The 27,442-nt window shown below is 45.4% G+C and overlaps 1 protein-coding gene across 1 annotated transcript in view; it reads left to right on the forward strand.

Annotated features, from left to right (window-relative positions):
• LOC117776258 (raftlin-like) overlaps positions 1-27,442 on the forward strand; it is an 88,321-nt gene that overhangs the window by 15,273 nt on the left and 45,606 nt on the right. The window contains exon 3 of the mRNA XM_034610047.1: positions 24,778-24,955. Coding sequence (XP_034465938.1) covers positions 24,778-24,955 — 178 coding nt within the window. The remainder of the gene's footprint in view (positions 1-24,777; positions 24,956-27,442) is intronic.

A 27,442-nucleotide genomic window follows, 5' to 3' on the forward strand; every position in this document is an offset into this window, starting at 1 on the left:
TTTTGTTCGGTGTCGCAGTTCTGATCCTCGCAGTGAAGTGCGTCCCCGCTCGGTTCAGCGTGTTGCAGCAGGCTGAGCTCCGAACAGCAAACACACGTTCACTATGAAGATGTTACTGACAGCCAGACACAATCTGCGGCTGCCTGTGCTGTGCATGGAAATATGGAGATGAATCAGTTTCCTTTGCAAAAATAGTGTCCCTCCACCGATGTGCACACACACGCGCGCACACACACACACAGAGAGAGAGAAAAGGCCGGTAGAAGCCCCTCCTCTCCTTCCTCTCCTCAGTCTGAGGTGTTTACGAGATGGAAGGTGGGCGTCGCTTCCTGAGATGCCGAGACCTCAGCTAACGACTCTGGGGCTTCTTTGTGTGTGAGTGTGTGTGTGTGTGTGTGTGTGTGTGTGTGTGTGTGTGTGTGTGTGTGTGTGTGTGTGTGTGTGTGTGTGTGTGTGTGTGTGTGTGTGTGTGTGTGTGTGTGTGTGTGAGCGTGTGTGAGCGTGTGTGAGCGTGTATGAGTGTGTGTGTTGTTGTGCATTGGAAGAGTTTGCATGTCTGTTTGTGCTTTTGTGTCTTTAAACTGTGAAACAATCTTTTTGTAACAGACAGTTTGAACTTGAAAGATTGGAATAGTTTTTACTGTGGGTAAAGTGGAGATTAGATTCACATATTAGATCAGGTTGTGTTAAATCAGGTTAGATTAGGTCCCACCAGGACAAGGAAAGGTCACGTCCATGTAGGTCAAGGTAGATTCAAGCTTGGTTAGTTTAGATAAAATGAGATAACTTGTTTGTATGTTATCAACTAAGCTGATGTCAGTGCTCACAACTTCTTTACACTGTTAGATGATGCAAAGAGAGATGAGCTCTACTTGTGCAGATATACGACATGCTCTGCTTGTCTGATGAGACAAACTCAGGATGTGCACAGAAAGTAAAAGTTTGTAATTGCACCTGAAAACAACCGATGTTTCTGGTGCTGTTTGTTTTAAAAGGAAAAGTTTTTTTACAAATGCCCCTGAAACCAGAGCCCCGGTTCCTCTTCTTCCTCAGCTTTGAGATTCACTTCACTCCCATGACATTCTGCAGCTGGCTCTCAAAATCAAACAAGAGAACAGAATCCAATACGAAGAAGAAAGCAGTCTAAAATCTTTTAAAAGAGGAAATTCCATTATGGCACTATTATAATGTGATGTGATTGAGATCTATAAAGGACAGTTACAACAATCAGAAGTATTGTGCTCACTGCCTGTAAACTCTCACTGAGCTCCGGGAACAGCCGTCGAACATATTGATTTACAAAGTAAAGCACCACGTCATCTGCCAAGATTGAGACTTTTTAAGATATCTGCTTCAATGACCCTGATTCCAGCGCTGATTCCTCACAGTGAGTCTATAGATGAGGTTTAGAACCAGGACTTAATGAAGGTTAAATATATAACGGAGGTCATTAAGGTGAAGGTGAGCAAATGGGATATTAATGTGCACTGGGAATATGTTTGTGTGCTGGAGGCCAGGGAGGAGTCGCGGTGCTATATTTAGCCATCGCTCTGTTACTTCAGCTCTTCGACAGTTATAGCTGTAATGATGGGGGTGGGTGGGGGTGGGGGGTGGTACGGGAAGCCAGGAGATGTAGTGCGCGGCGTGTTCAGCCTGACAGTTGATTAGTCTCCATTAGTTTGTCAGGCTGACTGGACTGGATGGATGAAGGAGCCGGGGGAGCGTGGGTGTCTGCGGTGCCAGGCGGGCTGTTCCATCCTCCCTCGTACGGGACCTGACATGAGGGTGGGGCCGGGTGGGCCGTGGGGGCTGCTGGTGCACATGTGGGGGTTGGACAGGTTCCTCCCTATTGTTGAACTCTGTGTTAGTGTCTGAGTGTGTGTGTGTCTGTGTGTGTGTGTGTGTGTGTTTGGCTTGCGGCCACATTATTATCTTCAAGTTGTGTAATGCTGGGGGTTGGTACTTACTGTAATCAGTTTTCTCTTGCTCTGTCTCTCTGTCACTGTCAGTACGCCTCTGTCTATGACTCTGTGTTGTTCATCTTAAAGTGTGTGTGTGTGTGTGCGTGTGTGCGTGTGCGTGGGTGCGTGTTCTCCCTAAGAGCTCATCGAGTTTGGGAAACCAGTGTGTAAGTGCAGCCCCAGTGGCTGAATCGTTCCACTGCATCAGCAGATTTCCATGTTGAAGGGTCAGCGTGTGGCTCACAGGTGTAATTACCTTGAACCAGGTACGTGAGTGAGAGGTAAAGATCCTGGACGTTTTCATCAGGACGCCGGTTCAATATTTAATAGAGACGGCACGATTAGGAAAAGGAAAATAGTGCCGAAAATGTGATGCACGTCTTCCTGTGTGGAGTTTGCATGTTCTCCTGTGCCTGCGCTGGTTTTCTCAGGTTTCTCCCACAGTCCGAAGACACAGGTTAATGGAGATTTACTTTAATTGGAGACTCATAAATTGAACGTAGGTATAAATCTATGTCTGTATGATGATACCCAGTCGACCTGTCCAGCGTGTAGCCCACCTCTCACCAGTGTCAATCCTCAAAGGAGAAGCTGTGTAGATAATGAAAGGATGTTCCTTAAAGGCAGCCTGTGGATATTCCTTCTAAACAGACTACAGTTGTTTGTTGATTCTCTTCCTCACAGAACACACTGTTTTGTAGTGAACAGTATAGTGATGCATATATGTTGAACATATTTACTTCCTCATTCGACATTAGAGAAGCTGACGATTTAAAGAAAACCTGAAGCGTTTACATCCATCTTCTTCTTCTTCATTAACTTCTGAACGAATGACTAAAGCAATCTTCTTCTTCCTGCAACTTTACTTTGACCTGAAGTTAGTGGACATTGTTAGCGAGTTTCAGAAAGACGTAGCCTCTCATTCTGATCCCATGACCCTCCTCTGTTTGTGGTACTGTTACATTATGTTTTAGCTTTATGTATTAGCAGTATCTCCAGTTAACCTACCAGGACACGTGTGGCTGTTTGTGGTCTCTGTGTCTCAGGTCACCTAATTGTCTGAGTCTTGTGATTCCCAGAAAAGTAAGGCAGACCTTATTGTTAGCTAATTTTCTTGAGAACCAGTTGAGACAAAATTTTTCGTAACTGAAACAGTCGTGTTATGTTTCGTAATGTTATGAAAGAAAGTAGTAATATGCTGTGATTGCATGAAGTACTTTGCTGTGTCACAACCCACAGCAACAGAACCTCCATGTTTTATTGATGGTAAAAGCCAGTGAACAGCAACAAGAACATTTACGTTGTCATATTCAAAAGTAGATTGTTCTTTTTTTTACTCATTTCTAATTATCACTGTCTGTCGGACATTCTTTTTATGATTTTCTTCCTTTTTTCATCAAATAATTATGAGAGAACCTGTTCTGCACCATCATGTTTGGGACAAAATGAAGTCTGAGTTTTCTGCCTCCCCTTCCTCTCTCTCTTCTCAGGGAACTGTGGCCTCGTGTTGATGATTTCTCTTTGCTCTGACTACTGCTCTGTGAATAATGTTTGTCATAATTTCCTGCTACAGTGTGAGATCATAGCTCTTCCCATCTGCCGCCCCGACGGCCCCGCAGCCGCCAGGCAGGCAGCAACTGTACAGAAATAACACCTTTCACTGCAGAGGGAGCGATGAAAGGAAGAGCAGAGCCACACTAAACCCCCCCTCTGCGCTAAATATCAGCGTTAGCCGACCAATGGGGCGCTTGCCTCGTGTTTGCCGGATCGTTTTGGATCCGCTTCGTGGTCACTCTGCTACTATTCGTTCAGCCCTGAGAGAGCTGCACAAAAACAAAAAAAACGGCGAGTCTGTTTGATATTGAGATCATGACCCCATGGGGGAGCTGAGAAAGCGCCTTTCGCTGCTGCCCTGGTAGATGGTGTGGAAAATTGTAAACACAGAGCACAACGGACTCGGGGACGCGTGGCACGAATCGTGTTTCCCAAAATGTAATTGTGAAATGGTAACAAAAAAAAATGTCAGGAGGAATGAAAAAATTGAAAACATGCTGGACGCATTGCATCTTCTGGAAATGCTGGAAATATAAAGTTGTCGCCCTTGACATCAAAGCCGGTGAGATGTGAGCATGTGAGCATGTGAGCATGTGACACGCGCGCGCACGCGCGCGCACACACACACACACACACACACACTCACGTGCACACAGGGCCAGACACCGCTTGATATCATCTCGGGAACGAGACACATCATTTATATGCAAAACCCCCAGAGCCCCAAGTCCCCTTGTTAATATGAGCTGTAGTAGTGGCAGCAGGTGAGTGACACGCAGGAGCAGCAACCTCCCCCCCCGCCCCCGGCCCCCGCCCACCGCTCCTCTCAGATATAAGACTGAGCTGCAGGAGAGGTCAGCGGGAACGCCACGCGCCGGAGTGGCTTTCTGAGGGGAGATTAGTCCTTGAATGGCGGGGGAGCCTGGATTTATCCCCCCCGGCTCCTCGGCGCGAGAGGTGGAAATGAATCGCGGTTATTGAAGGGGAGAATGACATTGAAGACTGAATTCACGGTCATCTGGTTTTTACATTATATTTCCATTATATCCCCGCTGCCCAGGGTGTGGCTGCGGCGCTCAAACCAACACACGATTGTAAATGGGATGCCGGCCGCACTGAGTTGAGAGGGAAATGTGTCTTCTGATGCTCTGAGAGATCAGAAAACGGCCAAGCGGTGATCGTGTATTGGAAAATACCGAATTAATATTCCCGGACCTCCCTCGGAACAGGCCTGTCACTGCACAGCGAGTGCTCCCGATGACGGCTCTCACTGCGATTACTGCCAAATTATGTGGAATCTTCTAGAAAAGTGCATGAAATATGCATCAGCTGGCGTCCAGGCTGACAGTACAAATTCAGACTTGTGTCGCCGCCTCTTGTTTCTGCCTCCATCCACAGTTAGTGGCATACTAAGTGGGCGCTGCTCGTATTGTTTGGAGCCACTCAGGCAGCAAAATGCCAAGCCATCGTTTGCCGAGACGAAGATGTCAGAGCAGCAGTTTAGGCGTGTGACAGAGCCGCAGCTCAGCAGGTTCCACTCGCTCGGCTTCAAACGGCTGCATCTGCTGACAAAAGTTTTCGGCAACAGGAAACGCAGATTTCTGCTCGGTTCCTTCCTCCTTCTCGCTCCCCCGCCCGCCTCTCGCTCAGCAGTATGTTTAAGATTAGCTTTCCTTGTAATGCTTCGTATTCTGTGCAGACTATTTCCTGTGTCTGAAGGCTTTGTTATTGCAGTTAACTGAACTCGGTCTCCAGTGTGTGTCTGTGTGTGTGTGTGTCTGTGTGTGTGTCTGTCTGTGTGTGTGTGTTTGTATGGTGTTGCAGCAAATGCAATTCCCCTCGCTCAGAAAAATATTCGCCTCATGATTTGATTCAGGCAGCTCGGGCCTGCGCGATGAGAGGGTTTCACGTTCCTCAGCTGGATTGCAGCTCTTGCTGTGTGAGATGAGAGGTCAGAAGGCCGGGGACTCAAAGAAAAGCAACCAAAAAAAAAAAAATGAAAAGGAGAAGCGCAACACTCAAGACATTTTAAAGCTCGGTAAATCTAAAGATATTTCTGAGATTCCAGCGATGACTATTCTTTATAAACGACAGTGTTATCATGCGTCCCAATGCTTTGGCAACATAACACATCCTGAGGCTCTGCGGTGTTTTATTTTTGAGATGTGCATTTTGCATGTGGGTGGAGAACCTGCGTGCGTCATTACATGAGTAAGTGAGTGGTGTTTTGAAGAGAGAGGAAATGAAGGGGGGAACAGATAGAAGTGTGTGTGCGTCGTCTGCATGTACACGTGTAGCTGAAGTCTTTTTGTGTTTTAAAATCTGACTCGTTGTCGGTTCATCTTGTGTTTGTACACTGCTGCGTTTTCTTTTCCCAGCCTGTCTGCTTGTTGCCTCTTCTATCGGGGGCCTCCGCTGTTTTCCAGCCCGCCTGACAGACAATCCGCCTCAGCGCCCCCTCAAAGCTTTATTGGCTCTTATTGCCCTCTCACTCAGATCCAATATGCCAGTATTGATTGTGTTGAAATGCAATCAGGGTCTCCACAGCGGAGGAGCAAACAATCTAAATTTAACAAAACACCTCCGTCTGCCTCTGGCCGGGCGCTGATGGCACCTCCGGAGAGGAACAAATGTATTTACGTGTGTGTGGTGAGAAGCGGAGGATCTTTCACGCAATCGCAGCTATTGTTCGCCACCCGCCCACCGAAGCCTGGGAGGCCGCACAGGCGTGAATGTGCAGGAAGTGACCTCAGCCCCGACCTCACTTCCTGCCGAGTAGGGCAGTCACAGCGTGTTGTCTGAGCAAAATACGTTTGTGGGTTCTCAGATGTCAGTCTGCAGACAAACGTTCAGATATCAAAGTGTCTAAAAGGAAATTTATGTTTGCAAACTCCGATGTTTGCTGCAGTTTTTTTGTTTTGAGATTTTGTCTTGGGGGGGGGGGGGAATGCACACTGGGCATTTCCCTCAGAGGTTGTGAAATGATTTCATGAGCTCAAGAGGTCAGATCATGTTCACCAGCTCATGTGTGATCACTCAGCTCCACTGGAAACAAACAATCATCAAAATTGGATTCTGAGCATTTGCACAATGACAAATTACAAAGTGCACGCTCAGCGTTTCCATACTTTTTTCTTGATAGGAGGAAAAATAATGTGAACGCTGTGAATAACTATGATTTGTCAGCTGTATAATAAAAGCTGCTTCTCCATTGTTATTAAGTCATAGACGTCTCTTGTGAAAACGATGTCCTTCAGACTTTGGGCTTTTTATCTTTGCAGAACTTATAGATAAATATATTGTTGCTCCTTCAAATTCACCAAAAAACGTTCTCAAGAAACACGACAGCTTTGTAATCAGTGAGATAAAGTTTAGTGCATGCACAGCATCTTTTCCATTATTACTGGAGACAACACAACTAAGCTAATGTTAAATATTTGCTTTGCGTGTCAGAGTCCTCAGTGAAGAGAACAACCTGTTTAAATCAAACAGCCTTTCAGAGGTTTAGTCTCTACATCTCTGAAATAGCTGCTAAATGTCAAACGCAGTGAATAAATAGTTCTTGCGTTGATCTTAAACAGCAGAATTCTCCTCTTCAACTAAACTATCTATGTTTTTCTTTTTCAACACTTCGGCCTAATCCGGTTCTACGAGTGCTGGATCTCATGCGCAGATCAGAGACCGCAAATTTAGAGACATCCAAACTGTCCTTTTGCAGGCAGTTGTGTTTGTCTCCCTCCGTGTGCCGAAGCTATTCCCACCTCCATTAGGCAGCTCCCACTGAGGCTTCTGAACCCTCTGAAGTTCTTTGAATTCTTCTCAGTGGACGTGTTAGGAGTTGGAAAGCGGGGCTGCTTTTCAAAAGCATATTTGAAGTTTCCGCTCATTAGAACGAATTGGCAGAGGCAGCGCGGGCTCGTTCTGCTGCACCACCCCTCGCTAGACCGTCCTTCCTCCCAAATCAACTCTCCAGCGAGGCCTCCCGGACTCACAGCATCAATAAGTGAAACACGCAGCTGTTGCGTTTGGACAAATGGGGGTGAGAGGTTCGGGGCAAATGTTTGTAGCACGTAGCTGAATTGACTCGGCTGATGAGAGCGTCATCTTTACATAGAGTGTTTCTTCAACTGGCCGTGTTTCCAGTGGCCTCGCTCACCTTTAATTTTCATCCTCGCGAGCACGGACTAACAATCTGCCTCAAGCCGTCGTCGAGCAGGAATGGAAACACTTCAAACCTGCGTGTGTTTCCCCAACCCATCACACACTATCAAAATGTGGCGTTCAAAAAAAGAGGTTGCTGATTGGGGTCAATTTTGTGTGCACGTTACACTTTGATTGCACTAACGCCCACGTGAGATGCAGAGAGTGATTTGTCCGCCGTGATGAATCTGCCGTCACGGAAGAGAAACAATCAGGAGTTCACTGTCCCCAACCGCAACACGGATGCATAATCGCCTGTTCCTCTGTGACGAATGCTGAAGGCAGCCTGATTAGACAGAGTTTATGCTGCAAGATGATGAGTGTAAACACGCTGCAGACGCTGCTCACCTGCTGCGGATTTCAAACACACATGGTCAGCTCTTTGCAGATGTGCCAGAGGTGTGCTTTTAACATATTAGAGTCGTATTTAGGGTCATGCTGTTAATCTGTCTGTCTTCCTACTGTCCATAGCTGCAGCTCCTCTCTTCAGCCTCTGTCTGGAACTTTTTGGATTTTTATACATTTGTCCACATCCACCTAAATGTGTTGTTTCTTGCCAAAAGCAATCTCCATACTTCACTTCAATTTGCACCAAGCGCACCGAAGATGAGCTGCTACTTATACCCTCTCACTAATAAGTAAAAAACGTGCTGGTTTCCAAACCAATTTGCAGGTGCTGCCTTTTTTGTTTTTTTTGCTTTTGTTTTCACACGCTCATAATGACTTGAACTTTTACGAACTGTGAACATTTTCAGGCAGCCATTGGCGCGCATCTCTTTTGTCAGAGTGTCGTTAGAATCGCACACAAAAGACAAAAGGCAGGTGTCACAGAGGCGCAGTGGGTGGTTAATTATGAAAGAGATATCGCTCACGTACAATCACCTTGTCATAATTACACATGCGTCTCATATTTCACGGCGGTGTCGGGGCTCTCTGGGTCCGCCATTGTTCCACTGGATTCAAATGACAGTGGTGGGACGCAGGGTTTGTGTGGAGAGAGAACACCTGTTGCTCAGCAGGGTCCCCATCTGGAGGGAGATTAAGGGTGCGGGTGTGTGTGTGTGTGTGTGTGTGTGTGTGTGTGTGGGGGGGGCGCCTATAATTTAACTTAATTACTTCTGAAGAGACCCAGTGATGGATTAGCCCCGCGTTGTTATTAGCATACGCTCGGTCTCCGGTTCCCCACGGCCCTCCGGTGCAGCCCAGTGAAACTCTCAATTGTGGAAAACCATCCATCCATATTCCTCCGGCTCTAAATCTGAATTAGGATTAGGTGATATATTGTTTTCTTTGAAATTACTTCTTTGAACTATTAGCAGTGGTGAGGCTCCGGGGACGGTGAGTGTCAGTTAAACAGTCCGACACTTTGGTTTTAAAAGAAATATATATATATATATGAAATAAATAGAAAGGCACTTCACCAAGGTCCTTATGAAACCACGTTTAAACTTTCTAGAGCCCTATTTTAATTAGATCGGCATCAAATTTCACACACCCAGAGATATCAGTCCTCTTAATAAGCCTTGTCTGATTTTTTTTAAATTAAAATCCAAGAATTATTGGTTAAAGAAAGTCATAATAAAATTCCTGGATCTCTCCCTTTGTCTGGATCCAAGCCTGAATTCAATGTGTCTGTTCTTGGCCCAGGTTCCTTCCACCAAATTTCTGCTCATGGGGATATTTGTCATTAACCGTCCAAACATTATCTGAAAAGAATCATTTTGGTATATTTATACGACTGGTTTATCTGTTAAGGTCTCATCGTTAACAGACTGAGCACCAGAGCATGTTGACGTGTCCACCAGCTGTCGAAGCAACTTTTCTGTTTCACATGTTAAAATTAAAGCTTTCTTAAAAGTGTTTAATGCCTCAGACACATTATGAACATTTTAATCTTGCTGGTTAATCATCGGTCGGTTACAGACGCACAGGGGTGAAAACACAACCTCCGTAGTAAAGAGCTAATCAAATATCTCAACAACTACAAGGACCAATTGATGTCTTTCATATCCACAATGTGTCTTTTTTATTTCATTACTAGTGACAAGTCCAAACTAGCCGAGAAATTTCATCGTCAAGTTTTAAATTACTTTTTTCTCCACTTGCTACAGGAGCACAAGAGGAAAGGATGAAAAATATATAAATGGATTAGCTGTGCATGTATGGAGTGAATAATGGAGACGCAGTGAAAAAAACCCTATATGCTCTGAGAGACCTGGCAGAAGAGGAATAAAATGAGATAATCCTGAGTTTATTCTTGGGATCGTGTTTTTTTTCGAGACTCCAGGCAGAACAGGCCCAGATACCAAATTTAAACTCCAATGCTCTGCAGCAAGCAGGTCACCAGAGCCCGTGTACAGTTTCACAGTCAAGTGCAATTTGCAAGCCTGCAACCATTTCACACTTTGTTGTTATTTTTAGTCAGACGCCTCATCTCGTAAGTGTGGAGCAGGCTGGCTAATGGCTGGAGGAGTTTTTAACAGAGAAACATATTTACTGTTATGCTGAGGCTTATGGAGCCTTTGAGCTGATTGGTTCATCGACCAAAATCTCTCTGTCCCCAAAGCTGTTCCTATTCTGCACTTTCATTAACGAGGCTTTTATATTACGAGTGCTTTGTTTTTAATTGATGCTATTGTTTGTTACCGACAAAGGATGAAGTGCAGAACAACGGGTGTTCTCATATCTCCACTTTCTCCCACTGTCAAGAAATGAAGCCAGAATATCCTGGATATTAACGCAGCCATTTGTCCGTTTGAAGTCAGAGTCTGCACAGTAGTGATCAGGGGTTGGAGCCATTCGACCAATCACGTGTCAGGCTCAGCTGTCCATCATGACGTTTCACCCCATTTGGCACTCGAGCAAACACAAGTGTGATCAAAAAAACTACTTAAAATGACAGAAAATGTCTTTGAGAAATGTTTATTTGACGTGTACGCAACTTGGACATTGTAGTTTGACCCATGTCCCATTTGCTAACATGGAGTAGGTGGGGTTTATGACAAGCTGTAATGTTGAACGTCTTTTTATACAGTTTAAACAAGATAACCACGCCCTTATTTCTATGTTTTAAAGCTGAAATGACATTTTAACGATACCAAAAACCCCTTTCTTCACTTCTTACTGTCTTAATCAAGCAACACGGGTTAGACAGGATATACCCACTGCTACTGTAGTAGAACTCTAATGTCAGAGGGTAGAAGAGAATGTGACAAGTGAGCTCCCACAACTACACACTCCCAGATGTTTCCTTGGATATATATCACAACACATCCAGTGGTAAACGGTGACGTTCCCAAAGCCTTCCCCTGACACTCCGGATCACACCCACGCTCGTCTGCGGCTCGGCTCTGTCACCAAACCAGGCAGCCAGGTGCTTTGGACAAGCTCCCTGCGAGCGGAGCATCTGAAGTGACACGTCAGGCTCTGCTCCAGTCAGGACTGTGGGGGTAATTGATGGGGAAAGCTCGGCTCTCACTGCAGACGTCTTCACGGGCTGAGCTGCAGGAATGTCAAGGGCTTCAGACTTCGCTGTAAGAGGGGTTTTAAGTCTGTGTGTGTGTGTGTGTGTGTGTGTGTGTGTGTGTGTGTGTGTGTGTGTGTGTGTGTGTGTGTGTGTGTGTGTGTGTGTGTGTGTGTGTGTGTTTCTGATGTAGGCTGCCTCTGGGGCAAATTTCAGGCTAAAAACCAAATAATTGACTTTTCCAACTGGGGACAAAAGCGGTTTCCCTTATCTCAGCTTAGTTTTTAGGATAAATCAACGCGCTACAACGAGACAATGCTTTATGCACATAGATTCATACAGAATAACAATCTTTTCATGTATTTTTAAAACATTTAAGCCCAAAATGTTGACTGTAAACCTCAGGATATTGTTGAAATAGATGGTTAAATGGAGCGTGAGATGCAGCGTCAGCAGTAATGTGGACGTTGTGGTGAAGTGGGATCTGTACAAAGCTTTTGTTTTACCGGTCGATCTACGTTCCGACCCTTCACCTGTGGTCAGGAGCTCTGAGCAGAATGAGATTCTCGACTCAAGTGTCCAAACATAGTTTCCTCTGCTGAGTCTCTGAGCTCAGACAAGGTGATGGGTTGAGGAGCTGGAGGGATTACGTATCCTATCAGGCCCCAGGACGCCTCAGGATCCCCCAGGAGGAGCTGGAGAACTCTTTTGGGGAGAGGAACATCTGGAGAATCTTACCTGTTGCATCAAGACCCAAACCCCGAAAAAGCACAAGAAAATAGATGGACGGATGTGTGAGGAAATATAACGACATAACACAGAAAGAGGCTCTTCCTCTTGCTTGATGAGAGCTTTTAGGTTCGACATGAAATGGAAAATGGGCTGCGCCTCTTTATATTGTGCTTCCGTCCTGAGTGCTTTATAATGTCCCTCTCATTCACACACAAATACACTTACAGAAGAAGAAGCTCCCACACAAGGTACTGGCTTGACCATCAGCTGCAAAACCCCTCTCTCTCTCTCTCTCTCTCTCTCTCTCTCTCTCTCTCTCTCTCTCTCTCTCTCTCTTTCTACCTGCTGAGACACAGATACAGGGAGTTGGTTGCATCTCATGTCTTCCATTATTTCCAGTGTTTAAAAACAATAATGGCACCAAGGATGGCTAACGACCATGATCGCTTAATTGGTATCTTGAGTTTATGCACCTTTTTAAATTTAGCTGCACTGAACATATCAGAGAAGAAACAGCTTAGTCTAAATACAAAAATCTAAAAGCACCTTTACTAGTAAATGATCTGGATGTAAAACAATCATTTGTAGCATTTGACAATAAAAACTCCATAGAATGATTTTGAATTCATAAAACACTTGTGGTTTTATCCTCCCCCGACACTATTCTCATATGTTCTGCCTGTACGGTGGTAGCAACAATAACGCTGGTTGTGTGCCGTGGTTGCAGTCTTGGCATGTAGAGCAAATTATGCACCATAATCAACTGCACAAAGCATCTAATGGCAGACCCACGGTGCCACCAACATATCCCCAGCCTGTCTGAGAGCTTAATCATCGCAGAACCCCGTGTTTTGAAATTCAAATTCACCCTCTTTTGCAATGCTAATGGCAGAACCCCCCCCCCCCCAATCAAGCCGGCACATCTCTGCAGAAAGTGCCTGAAATGTGATTTTTTGACAGGAGGCTAATGTCAGGATGCACTGTACGGAAAAAGGGGCCGCAACTTGCAGTCAGCGAGAGGAAGTGAGAGTCAGTTGCGAACGCAGCGGTGGAGCCGTCAGGGGCTTTGATCAACAACCTGCTCATTTACCGCAGCTTGTCTCTCAAGCGGCGTCTCCAGGCAACTGAGGGCTGTCAGTGGAGGAAGTGGCGTTGAGCGGACAAAACGCACTCTGGGGGCATCCTGTCAGCCGGGAGACCGGTGATAGAGGCGTACTTAAGTTCCTGGGAGAAAGCGAGAGGGAGAGAATGGCACAGAGGGAAAAGATACAGACCCATTTTTCTTTCTATATAAAAACCTTTTTACTGGCTGAACAAATTACAGGTAGTTTTCCCCCCATCAAGACATCTGGCGCCTTTTCATTTAGCCGTGCGCCTTCAAAATACAGTGCTCCAGCCGTTTAGCGAGGGGGGGGTGGGGGGGCAGCAGATGATTTTGACTTTCTTTTCTCCCCAGCTCCAGTAAAAGCTTCCGCCCGAGCTCCGGACACAGATTTGAGAGATGCACGTGTATTTGCAAGTTTTCCCAAGCAGCATTTAAATGCTCTGTCTAGACAGAGAAAAGGGCAATTGCATTAGCATTTAGCCATCAAGGCTATTTGTTCTTATCTTTAAATAAAAAGCTCGGCTGTGTGGTCTCTTTCAGTAAAGCTGCCCAGTACCACCAGTCAGCAGCACCGTCGAATGCAGTCGGCCATTAAGCACCTTGCTCAAGGGCATCTTAACAGGAGTTGTTGAAGGAGCAGCAAGGCATTCTCATCCGCTTCCTCTGTTCAGATTTTCCTCGCTCCCCCGGTCAGGAGTTTGCTTTTTGAATTAATGCCTCGGGGCCGATGGTCGTTAGCGTTTTTCCTCCCGAATCTTTCCTCTTGAAACCTTAGACCCGTGGAGAGAGGACGGCAGCAATGATCTGTGGATCGGTTTCGGGATTCGGTTTTGTTGGTATTTCCGTTGAACATTCATGGTTGAACTGGTTTTAATAAACCACTTCACCGCAGTGGGACTCGGCCCCTGGCAGCGGTCGGCTTCCTACGTTTAATGGCAAAGCAAGTGTCATCATGTCGGCCTCGCAGCATCTGCGAAGTGAACAGGAGCAGACTGTTCTGCTCTACATGCAGGTGCGATCCCATCAGTGTGAGTGTTACTGTGAAAATATGAGGCGGGAGAGCGCAGGAGGTGTGAAGGCACAGAGTGTGTGTGCGTCTCTCAAGTCTGTGTGTGTGTGTGTGTGTGTGTGTGTGTGTGTGTGTGTGTGTGTGTGTGTGTGTGTGCATGAAACTGTGATGTAACATAATCTAAAGTTATTTCAATGAACAGTATTCGGTCTGTGGACGTGGTGCATCTCATTTTCAGTCTGGAGCCTGGAACCTTTCGTTATTTCTGTGATTATTCATTTTTCGATACCGATATAATCTGTCACTTGATACAACAGTTGTTATTGTTTAAAATGCTTCATGATATTGGTGATTTTCTTGACGGGAAGAATCTATGAACCGTGATCAAACCAAATGCTTTTTCCACTGTCAACACAAACAGAAACATATGCTCATGAGAACAATAGCTGTACTGTGAATTGGCTCTTATTAAAACTGTTCGTAAATATGGACGACAGCTTCCAAAAGTAAAGCCAACTCATCTTGAATGCCCCCTGGTGGCTGGCTGCAGTACACGTCATGAACCCTGCCTCCTCCATGCTAACAGATGGGACATGGACCAAACTAAAACAAGTACAAGTAAAGGTTAGGGTTGGTAATCCTGGAAAAGCTCCAATCGGCCCTCTCATCAATGCTACGTCCCCAGAACACATGAACGTGCAGCAAACTGCTGGAGGCTGACTAGCTGCTCTGCTTGAGCGGTGCATGTGTGGACCCGGCTGCAGAGTGTGCACGGTGAGAGCACGGGCACGGTGCCTGCAGGCAGCTCGTTTAGTGACAGACAGGTACACGAGCCAATTAGTTCATCTGCCCTGTTTTTCTCAACGATGCCCTCTATCACTTTTTAAGTTTAGGTTTTGGTTTTAGGTGTTTCAAAAAGGGGTCAAACGTGATTGATTGACAGCTGACACTTACTTGTGACTGGTCAAGTATGACACATGACACATGTCACCACGATCACTACAGTGCATCACAACATGCCGGCACCTGTATCCTGGATATTTCTCCTTAGTTTTTGTTCTGCAGCAGGAGGTGGAGACGCGTCGTCCATCACTATTTCTAGTCTGGCTAAGTGATCCCAGAGCATGATGGGATAGAAGCCAGGTCTATTCAGCCCATCTGAGTGTCCGTCCAGCTCTTTACCATATGTTGGACGTGATGCAAAGATTTGTTATTTTCCAAATAAAAGACGAGGGAGAGAATGAGACTTTCTGCTGCAGTCGCTGTTTGGAGAAAACAACCTGTGCATGTGTTGTTTTCACACCTAAAAGGCATCGTCAGACTTCGCGGGCTCAGTGTTGTGGATGGAGTCTGAAGGACCCGACGAGCAACTGAGTCCCTGAATAAAAACATGTTTGTGTAAATCAGGGAGAGCGAGCGAGCAGGCGAGCGAGTGAGGGAGCGAGCGAGTACAACAGCAGTCATTAGGTGGATGTAAAAAAAAAGTGCAAGTGTGTGTGAAAGCGTGTCTGTGCGCCACTGAGTGAATGAGTGATTAAGGATTTAAGTCAAAGGGGAAGGAAGTGAATACTGTGCGTGTGTGTGTGTGTGTGTGTGTGTGTGTGTGTGTGTGTGTGTGTGTGTGTGTGTGTGTGTGTGTGTGTGTGTGTGTGTGTGTGTGTGTGTGTGTGTGTGTGTGTGTGTGTGTGTGTGTGTGTGTGAGAGAGAGAGATAGAGCGATAGTGAGAGAGAGGGAGGCACCAGCAGGCCCAGTGACTTTCCCAGTGACTCATTAGGTGGGTAATTAAGGCACAAAGCTTTGGCCCCAGGGCTCCACCGAGCTGCACTCTGAGCCCCGACTGCTAATGACGCCAACCTGGACCTCAGAGAGAGAGGAGGAGGGATGGATGGGTGATGGATGGATGGATGGAGGGAGAGAGAGAGAGAGAGAGAGAGAGAGAGAGAGGTGCCCAGACTGCTTCTCACACAGGGAGGTGAGAAGACGGAGGGGTCGATACTGTTCACACCCCGCAGGGATATCAACTCCAACTTTAGAATAATGTGAAGTTAATTTACCCTTGTTTCCAATAAACAATTACATGAAACACACCTCGTTATTCAGCCCAAAATATTACTGTGAAATAAATTAATAAGTTAATTAAAAAACATGGATCTTCTCCACACTGGAATCCAAAGGAGGGAGGAAGCGCTGCATGACAAAAATATTCTAGAAGAGTTGATGAATGAATATGTAGATGAAATAATCTTAATGTATTCAGACCCTGATGAAGCCCCATGTTACATCCAGCACAAATCTGCACCGAGCACGACGCTGTTCTTCTCACATCCAGCATCAGGGTTGTTTAAAAAGCAAACGTCCTTGTGCTCGTCTGAGTGGCCACGGGCTGGTTGATCTTACACCGAGATGTGCTCAGTCACATCGTTGGCACATGGCTGTCTTCAGGCAGCAGGGAGCTGCTGCACTTTTTTACCAACTCGTTTGAATTCAAGGGCGAAGCATTTCAATGTTTGTTACACACATAAATGGTTTTAAACCGTGAGTCTGACACATTGACGTCTCTTCCTTGTGCTAGTTCTTCATTTTCTTTGTCTCATCACATAGATTTTCATGTAACTTGGATCCATCCTTAAGATTGAATTTCCTGACTAGTGCCATTATCAGCTCAACATTTCACTTTGTCCAAAACTTAGATTTATGACCAAATACTTGAAAAACGAATTTCTTTCTCCTCTGCCACGTCTGTGCACGGGGTTAAGTGATGATTAGCAAAAGTTAGCAAGAGGCTGATATGCTGAACATGATCATTATACCTGGTAAGAAGAATTCAAATGTTATTTATGTGCAGTAAAAGTAGTTTTTCACCTGTTGGAGCTCATCCTGTTTCAGTATCACACCCCTGGTACCTTGGTCTGGAGAGGAGAGAAAAATCCACATGTGGAGGCAGAGAAAAGAGGTTAAGAGCCGAGACGACCCCTCAAAGATTTTGCACTTCTCAACACAATGTGGGGATGGAGGGATGGAGGGGCTCGCAGGGGGCAGAAAGAAAGCAGAGGTTTAAGGCAGTGGGGCAGATTCTCTGCGAGGAGCGGAGGGAAAAAGGAAAAGGGTAAATGTGCAGAGGAGCCAAGCAGAGAAGCTTCCTCCTCCTCCTCCTCCTCCTCCTCCTCCTGTGGCAGAGGGGTGAGAGAAATGGGAGCTGAGGGAGAGGAGAGCCGATATAAAGGAGGCGGCGGCGGGGAGGACAGAGGAGTTACTGGCATTTCCATTTTGAGCCTGTATCAAGGCTAATGACTCAAGGCAGACTGCTGTGCCTGAGCGAGGGTCCTGCAGGTGGTCCTCACAGGAGTGGAGAGCTCCTGAGGAGAAGAAGGCCGTTTTAATTGGACGCTGAATAACGGTATGACTACTTCATAGCGAGAGAATAGTGGGGAGGTCCTTTCAGTGGCAAAAGGCCAGTGTGTTCGTGTTTTATTCCATTTATTAAGACCGTATGAAGGTGCACGTGTTTGTAAAAGGTTGAAAAGGAAGCATACATCATGGTATTACAGAGCAATAATGTGGCAAATTAAAATTATAAATAGCCGGTTCCAACTGCTGTATGATTACTGGGCTTTTGGAACTGTGTTCCTGTGCGAGTCCTTTGTTTGGGTTGCATCTTGTGCTCTTCTAACCCGTAGACTACATGTATGTGCACAAGCATAAAACATACAACGACAACAACAAAGAAGAAACAGATACATAACCCCTTGTTAGCACGTAGCTGCTCAACCAGACTCTGGACGACTCGTGAATTTAAATAACTCTCCTTTCAGCTCTGTTTTGGTCTAAATACTCCACTTTATTCACCAGCCAATCACTGACGGTGTCTGTGTTGTTTGGAGCTCTGACCGAAAACAAGAGAAACTCAAAGCTCCGTCAACAATGAGCTGAAAGACACTAGAACATGTTAAACTGATGCAACCTGCAGACATGCAGTTACGTGATTCATTGTCAGGATCACAGACTTTAAAGATGGACGAAGGAAGGAAGCAGAAATAACCTGGATACTAGTGCTGCTGTGTGGATGATGATAATGTGACTTGGAGCCAGGGTCTGCACAGTAGCAATCACTGACACACGCGTTTGACCAATCACCTGTCAATCCTGATGTTTCAACCCGTTATTATAGCGTCCGGCGATCAGACATCAGGGTGACAACAACAACCTAGAATGACAGGAACCATCCTTCAGAAAAGAATATTCCATTTCTATTTTGACTATTTAATTTGGTCCATGTCCATGTCCCCTACCAAGGAGGAGGATTCTGCTTCAATCATCATGTCGTGCATCTTTATATTTCAGTTAATATAGTTTTCATTATATCAAAAACAAAACACTTCAAACCTGCTGGTTTAGATCAACATGTTGTGTCGCAGGTAATAAAAGCAGCATTTCTCTGAACCTCTCCTTCATCTGACGGAAAAATACATCCAAGTCCGAGATGCCGTTCCCCAGTATGAGCACATCAGCTGCTCATTGAGTCATCACTATTAGCAGAAACAAACAATTCTCTAATCACGATGAGGGGGACGGTAGCTGCAGGATCAGATATCACTTGCAGTGGTTGTGGATAATATATGCCCGGCTATTTTTTCCCCCCATGCAAATGTGGTCGAACCAATTCTCCCAGAGGTGGCGCGGTGCACGTGTGTGTGTGTGTCTGTGTGTGTGCGTGTGTGTGTGTGTGTGCAGAGCCTCGGCTGCGAACTCCAATCTTTCAGCTTATTAATTTCATATTTACCCATTTATTTTTTAAATGTGTTGAGTGATGGAAGCGCGGCAGCCGGCAGCTCAGAGGTGCTTACAAGGCAGATGGATTTTTGAAAAGGGGAAGTGAGCGCCGAGTCAGAGGCAGGATTTCCATTCAACGTTGAAGGATCCTGTTTCTTTTATTATTCATGGAAGCGAGAATTATCCACGGGAAGCAGCGTGAGCGTACACGGGCGTCTCACTGTGCCGCCGCCTATTCAGGACCGAGACTACACTTGTCCTGTTTGGGGCTTTTGTGCCCTGCTCAAGGGCAGACTGTCTCAGACAGGGAACAGTGCTTCTATTTCTTTCTTTTTCTAAGCGTTTTTTTTTTTTTTGTTGGAAGGATTCGAACTGCAAGCTTCAGAGTCACGGAGCCTTTATCTTCACGTCATTCTGTACTTATCTGGGAGACCATGATTAGTGGCGTGTGGGGAGAGGGGTCCCTGCAGAGAGATGAGCTGCCAATAATGTCACAGATTTGCATTTTAACTAATTTACACTCAGCTCAGTGTCTTAAGCAGATTGGACGTCAGGTGTTAGGGACACTTTGCTGACTCATAGCACATCTTGCCAGCTGCAGCACAGGCCCAGTGAAATACATGCAAACACTGTATTTATAGACTGTTTTTGCCGTTTTCACACTCGTGACTCTGTTTCTCTAACTTCACTTTTTGGTTTGTATGTTCTGTATTTTGCAGCCTGAAGCAACATGCGTCCACCAGCACAGCCCCTTGATTTGTTTTAATGAAGAACAGCTTTCACTCTGAACACCTGCTGATTTCAGGTTTTGAAGATGAGTTGGAAGAAGTTTTAAAATGCAGCCTCGACAGATCGTGGACGTGTTAAAAAGCGAGTCAGTGTGTGGTGTGTATGAAACAGGAGCCACTTCCAGGGTCTCACCTCTGTGATAATAGGTCGTGATGGTACTGAAATCATTTGAAATCATCTCCTGAGTTCCAGGTCTTTCTGCCGTAGAAATGTTGTGAGGTGTCGTATGTGATTGTCTCATCTCTGATCAGGGCAACATCAGCAACATATGTCTCATTCATTTGTGTTTGTGTCAGTTGCTCGAGTGATAAACAAATATTTTCTGTATCTTCTTTCTTTCTTCTTCTTTCTTTGTTCTCCATAAAACTCTTTTATTTCCCGTCCTTTCCTTCTCCTCCCCCTGATCTCTGCTCTGTCGTCTTTGTGTGATTGGAAAACAGCAAAGATTTGCGGTACAGAATTATTCACGGGGGCAGGAAAACACCGACAGACTTGCGATCAGATTTTGTTTGTGTAAATACGAGTCTGTTGAATCATAAATGGATTTCGTCCAGAAGTGAGACACACGTGGAACGAGGGGCCACTTCTGATTCCATGTGATGAGTCAGTTAAAGATGTGTGGCCGTGTGTGGAGGGCCAGAGGAATAAATGGGACGGTTGTTTATTATTTATTCTGCTGAGATGAACCCTCTCAGGCATGCATATTAAAAACTGCATGTTTACATCTTCACTGTGAACTGAATGTTGATGCTTCTGCTTTGTACACACACACACACACACACACACACACACACACACACACACACACACACACACACACACACACAATCTATCCACCTCAACTGTTTACCCGCAGTATTTGAGAACTATATTTAGTTTTATATCATTCACTTTATTCTTCTGCATTCATCGTCTTATTATTTTTAGAAACTCTTTTCCTTTCACTTACTCAAACAGCCTCGTTCCGTTTTCAGTGATCTCCCCACTCTCCACCCAAACGTCCATTTAGCAGCTGGTCCGGAGCTTTCAGTCGTGTTGCATGATCCTCGTTAGCCGATGGAATTCATCAACTTGTCATGGAATCATATTCATTTCTTTCAGGACTTCTCATCCATGCAGGTTTACAGTCAAAGCTGAGGTTTAATCTTCAGTCTTGACCTTGGAAACATCAATGTCGGCTGATGAAGTTCATACAATGTGACGGAAAGTAGAGGTACAGATATTGTAGAGTGAAACATTTCCGATATGATTCAAGCTTTATGATACAATATGATATATACGATACAATATCATTGCTGGGACTGCTGTCATAAATACACATATATTAAAATAAATATCGGCAATGACTCTTATTACAAAGAAATGTAATTGCGGCTTGATACTTTAAAGTTTAACCATAAACTTGATTAGAAATAGCTAAAAATAGGAAGAAAATAGACAAACAAATAGAACTTGAATTGAGAAAATAGACATCTTCACTTCACCGTAAACACTAATTATTAATTTATCCACTAATGATTTAATCGTCCCCACACTCGGCAGCAGTGTTGTGAAGGACCCAAGAAAGTGCAGTGTCAAATTTAGACACACAACACGTTCAATACTAATAAACTTTCAATAAACAGGGAAGCAGTTCTCCAGCGGACTCATCTCAGCTCATTCACAGCAACAGTTCAGTTCAGGTTGTGCGTCCTGAGCTGAGCTTCACTGAACTTTGAATGAACATGTGAACCGCTCTTTGTGCAGCAGCGGTGGCTTCAGGGTTTTCTGGCCTGAATCTATCTGCAGAGATTTAATCATAAACAAACTCTTTATACTCACACGACACAACAGTTGTTCTGACCCTTGACCTGTGATCCACCACAAACTAGTGACTAGCTGGTCGCGCCTCTTCCCGTTAGCATCGCTCCCTCTCCGTGCGTTCATTTCATACATGGCCCCACTTTAGCTCCCCCCCTGTGTTTAGTGGTGTCGTCCGTTTGATTGGTCTTCACTTACACAATTTTCCAGAAAACCAATTTGGTAGTTGTCAGCCCGAAGCCTCTTTGTCACGAAGCGATTTGCTCCTTGCAAGTTTAAGGCCTCTTCTGTTGATATGTGCGAGAACCTTCTTCCAGGGTAAACAAAAAAGTCGAAGTGAAGTAATTGGCTGCCGGTTCGCCACGTAAGGTTTACCCGGCTCCTTCAAAGGCCTTAATATTCTCAGCACAGCACCTCAGCGCTGACACGTGCGGCGCTTCCACGGCAGCTGATTTGCTTTCATCTACGCCGAACAAAGCGATTCTCCGTGGATAACAAGATTTTAGGGTAGAGTAAACATCTTTACAACAACGAGAGGTTCGGGAAAAAACTTAGCACCGGGCAACACTCTGCTCCGGAGGCAGCATGACAAATAAAAAATTGGTTTGATAAATAAATGCACAGCCTGTGTATTTAAAGGGCCTCTGGATAAAATTAATACCAGCTCACACAGCGATTAAAGCCAACTTAAGTCGCCAGCGGCTGTGTTCCCACCGCCTAATTGAAACCATTCCTTATTTACTCATCTCAACTAAGGGGATGAGAGAGCAAGCAAAGACGGTTTCATTTTCCACTTAATATCTACCGCCTCGTGAACCGTGCGCACACGCAATCGCTTCCCTCTGGGGGGGGAAGGACGGCGTGTTTATGTTGCTCCGAGACGAAGAGGGAACGTAGGAAAAAAACAAAATCACAGATCACAGAAGGATTAATTCCATTTCCACAGGCAGGCACTGGTGGAGGGAGGGGGAGGAGAGGGAGCAGGCAGGGGGGAGGAGTGGAAGGGGGGGGGGGACGAATACGTTTAAGCAGTTTGCAATGGCGACCTATTTCTTTGTTTTAATGTCTTCATGCCTTGTAACTTCTGAGGCTCCTGCATTACGGCGCAATAGGACAGAGCGTGATTGAGAAATTTGAGTATTTTTAGCCCAAGCGCTCACTCACCCTGAGGGGACAGCATCTTCTTCTCCTTCTTCTTCTCCTTCTCTTTCTTCTCCTCTGCTTCTTCAGTGGTTTCATAATGAACCTCTGGAATTTTTGCCTGGAAGGAAGAGTCGGGATGAACTGAATCAGCTCCCTCTACATCTCAGGGGCGGCTGCTGATTGGCTGCAAAGAATGAATGAAGGGGGCAAAGGGGAGAGAAAGACAGATTCCATGCAAAATGATTCATGTGAAAGGGATCTATTGGCGTAAATAGAATATAAAATAATTCTAGAGATGTTTTCACTCGTGTGTGATCATCTAAGTTGTTGTTTTCTTTACCCTTTATAACTTTACATTTACATCAGGAGCAGGTCCTCTCTACGGAGGCCGCCATGTTTTTGACAGCAGCCCAGACAAAACAAGTTTTTTATGATGTTTCCACAGGTTCTCTAAATGTACCTGATTCTTTTCCATCCAGATCCATGAATTATTATTATTATTCTCTGCGCAATCTTTCAAAAAGTCCCAAACAAAAAAAATCGCCCTTTGTATCTGCGCCCAAAATGAGTAAATGACTCCATCACTAATGTTTAAAGAGCAACATGTTGTGCGTGTTCGCTGTAAAACTCTTTCTCTGTACCGAGCGTTTGTAATAAATACACACGTGTAACGCAGATCGCGGAGCCATTAACATCAAACAAGCAACAACAGCCTGATGTCAGACTGAGACCGACTGACCTGAATTTACCCCCCCGACGACCTCGTGTTGACACAGCTTGAAATTATGAACAATTCTTGCAGATTTTCATTCCATCATCATTATCGCCATATTTACAGTGTGAAATACTTAGATTTTCCAGATGTACAACACAGATGTTGCGTTAGCTTCCCTGGTGTCAGTCAAACCCGTCCGACGCTCGCCCTCCGCCCGACCTCCCGTTGAACTTCTGTACTCTGACTTTTCCCATAGATCCGAACCTTTGGCTCTGTGTGGTTTCATTGACTCTAATTAGCCGCAGCCGCATTTCCCACGTCTTGTGACAGCTTGTACAGACAACCAGACCTCCCCCCCCCACCCCCTCCTCCCTCCCTCCCCGGTCTCTCTCTCTCTCTCCCTCTGCATCCAGCTCTTTGTCTTGGCGCTCTCCCACGCACCCCAGCTGTTTGGCCTGCAGTGAATGTCACCTCGTACAGTGCGCTGCTGGGATCCCAGCCGCCACGAATCCAGGGCCAAGCGTCGTCTCGACCATCGTGTCTCTAACTTTACCTCTCTTCCCTCTCTTCCTCGCCTTTTCTGACCTCTTCCTCCATCTTCCCCTCCCGTGTCCCTCCCACCATTAAGCGCTTTATTACCTTCTAATCTCATTGCTTCTATTCCTGGACCTGAACCACCACCCTGATTGGCTGATGTTGCCTGACAGTAGTTGTTTGTGGCTCCTGGCAGGTCCCATCCCCTGCAGAGGGAGACTGGGAGAATATCATGTGGAGAAACAACCTTTTCACACCAACTCTATCCCTAAAACTTGGCTTTTTTAGAGCAGCCGTCCACTCGGTGATTGCAGCTCATTAATGTCAGGCCCTCGTCCGCTCTACAGTCATGTTCAGCTCGGAGGGAATCAAAGTAAGTGTCAGAATGTGGAGAGCTGCTGTGATACAGAGCCGGAGCAATCAGCTCTGATTGGATTTTGATCCCGTCTTATTAACTCCCAGATTGAGGGGATGGAGCAAAACGCGTGATGCTAATTGCGAAAACAAACTGGGACTGAATCTAAAATCACCGTCGGTATCTGAATTGCAAATCTTTATGCAGCCTGATGAAATACAAATGACAGAGGACAAAAACAAACCATATTCAGGGATGTTTATTTCTCGACGACTCTCAGAATGAAAACGTTAAATGACGTTGGAGAGCAGGAGAGTATCTTCACTTCCTGTTTTGCTCTCGCATCATTTCATCTGATCCTTGCAACTTAAGCATCAATGGGATATCTCAGGAAATTGTTTGTGGGACTTTCTTCAAATTTGGCACAAACCTTCGAAAACAATTGGTGGCCAGGGGTCAAAGGTCAAGGTCACTGTGGTGCCATTTCTGCACCATCATGTGAATGTCAGAAAGACCTGGAGAGAATGTACGAACGTCCACAGGGCAACATGTGTCCGTGTGAATCCCTCGAAATAACAAACAAGAGAAATCATTCTGCAACACAAACAGTTTGGTCTCACACACACGTCTCCTCTGTGTCCCTCAGGTGGGACGTCCACTCTGCATCTCTCGTCCGTGCGGGAGCTGCCATGTCAGCTGCAGGAGCTTTACCAGCAGGGTTTCGTCCTGGCAGCGGTTCACCCGTTCGTCCACCCCTGTGGACCAGAATCCAACAGCCCGCCGCACCAGCTCTACCGGGCCATACTGGTCCGACTCAACGACGGGTAAGAGCCACAACACTTTTGATATTTAACTGTATGTTTATGTTTAAGTACTCATGTGGTATTTAAGAATTGAAAAATGTGCAGGTTTGAATAGATTTTCAGTCTCATTTTTAGATGCTTTTGTACCCAAATGTTATGAATTTGATTAATATATAAAAAGCTGTCACTTGACGGACTTTTAGAAAAGTAAAAAAATCATAAACAAATATGTTACATTGCTCACACTGGTTTTTTGGGGGGAGAAATCCCAGGTTGTGACCAGTAAAGGAAGACGTCCCTAATTAAAAGTAATGCATTCTACTTAACAAAGGTGGGGGCCCGGCCATCATCTTTCAGGGGCCCCAGATGTCTCAGCGAGACCCCCGGGAACACGACCTTTGTTATCACAAGATGATGAAGCCATTACAGTCACTTAAGAAAAACATGCTGAGATTACTAATGTACCTTAATTGGTGTCATTATGCAGAAAAAAACATGTCGTGGGAATCTGATCTTTCTTTATCTTCATGTGTATAATGACACAAATTGCTATTCTGGCTGGTTGGTGGGTGATTTTTAAGGTTTATATCATAATTAAACATGTTTACAGCCGTTGCGTTATATATTTCAAGTTCTTTCCATGGGGATACATGGAGGCAGAGATGTTTCCAGCTTGACATCCACCTAAGCCCGGTTCATTTAACATTTCATATCAGTTGTTCAACCTTTCGCTTCAAAGCGTCACAACATCTGCTCGCGGCGCGGCGAGCTGTCCTGTGGGCAGCTGGATTGGATGTGAGTCAGCGATAATCTCAGTCCTGCATCTCCAGTCCCCTCAGTGCTCCGGCCAAAACCGGCTGTATGGCCCAAAGCCACGGCCGCCCCCCCCCCTACATCTGCCCTCCAGCCCTGTGACCGAGCCCCCCCTGTGCTGGCAGCTGCAGGGGGTGGGTGTGCACTTCAGTGAGCGGCACGGCGCCAACTGGGAGCGGCTCCAAGTGTGTCTGAAGGGCACGGAGGAGCGGTGATGGACAGCGGAGGGTGGAGTTCGCTCGTCGTGTGGTCAGAATCCGTCTCTGTGGCCTTTGGGGAAACCCAGAATGTGTTTGAAAGCCCCCAGGGGTCGTGAAACCAGATCTGCTTATTCAGCACCACGTACTGTAACGTCACTTAAGGTGAAAACCACGACAGTCAGAAGGTTTGAAGGCCCAGTGGCTGATCTGTCTGCAGCTCTGACTCAGTGTGGGCAAGTAGCACTCGACCTCTTGCAGCAGATTTAGTAGATCGCTGCAATAGAGAAAAGGCTACATTGTGCAAATACTTTAAGTATATTCAAAAGCAAGTACTACTTTTAATCAAGTAGAGAGGTTAATTTGGTACTTTTTACTTGAGAACAATGAGAACACTTGTACTTTTGCCTGGTAAATGGTTGAGTACTTCCTCCACCACTGTCCAGGGCATGGACGTGTGTGTCTGCTGTGACGTGTCAGGAAAAGATCCATTGCTCCTCCTCTTTATAATTGTTCTTATAAGATTTACACACAAACTTTGTTGTGTTAAGATTATGATTTATTAATATAATAGATATATATATATTTATATGAATGACATTGTTGTGGATAAATCTTTCGACTGGAACTCCTTTGCAGATGTCAGTGCACATTTCTGAATAACGACAAACCATTCCCGTAATTTCCTCAGTGCCGAGCATGAACATGACAACGCTGCCGCTAATCTACATTGACATTTCAGTCCTTTAGCTAACGCTCTCCCCCACAGCGACAGTGCATTAACAAAAAAAAACCAATACCCGATATTACAAGCAGCCGAGAGTAAGGAGTGTAATAATCAGAGCCGCTGATAGTTCTGCTGCAACCAGAGAGAAATCATGTTGGAAAAATGACACTAAGAACATAAAATGAAAAGTAAAGACGGAATTACTGTGAAAAGGGTTTTTTGTTGGTGTTGTTCTCAGAAAATGAAACGAGAAAGAAGCGTCAGCTCCAGGAGGGAGACGAAGGACGAGCCAGAGGGAATTGAGATGAATCTGAGATGAAATAAAACAAGATGAAACTTTTTGGGATCCCTGTGGGAGAGTTGTAAAGGATAATGTAAGGTTTCAAAGTAAAATATGATAACTTCAATGCAAGCAGGGCAGAAAACAAAAAGCACGAAAGATAAGAGCGCTGAAAATAAAACCGTCAAAAAGGAAGGGAAGGAAATTAATTGGTCTGTACAAATGGATTCTGGTGATAATTGAAATTCCTGTGAGGGGGAAAGCAAAACTTATGTCCTGAGGAAGATTTGTTTTCAGGTTAGAGCCAAGTGTCTAAACATTTCTGTGTCTGTTCCCCCTGCTGGTGTTTGTTGGAGAAACTCCCCTCAGAAGAAACCGTGCACCGGCTTCTTCTTGTCTTACAGCGAGAGAAACAACTTCACCGCAGCGTGAGATCATTCATCACGGAAAAAACATGACAACTTAATTTCAGACTTTCACTTTTATCCTTA

The sequence above is a fragment of the Hippoglossus hippoglossus genome, chromosome 16, assembly GCF_009819705.1.
Source record: "Hippoglossus hippoglossus isolate fHipHip1 chromosome 16, fHipHip1.pri, whole genome shotgun sequence".
NCBI classification, from domain to species: domain Eukaryota; kingdom Metazoa; phylum Chordata; class Actinopteri; order Pleuronectiformes; family Pleuronectidae; genus Hippoglossus; species Hippoglossus hippoglossus.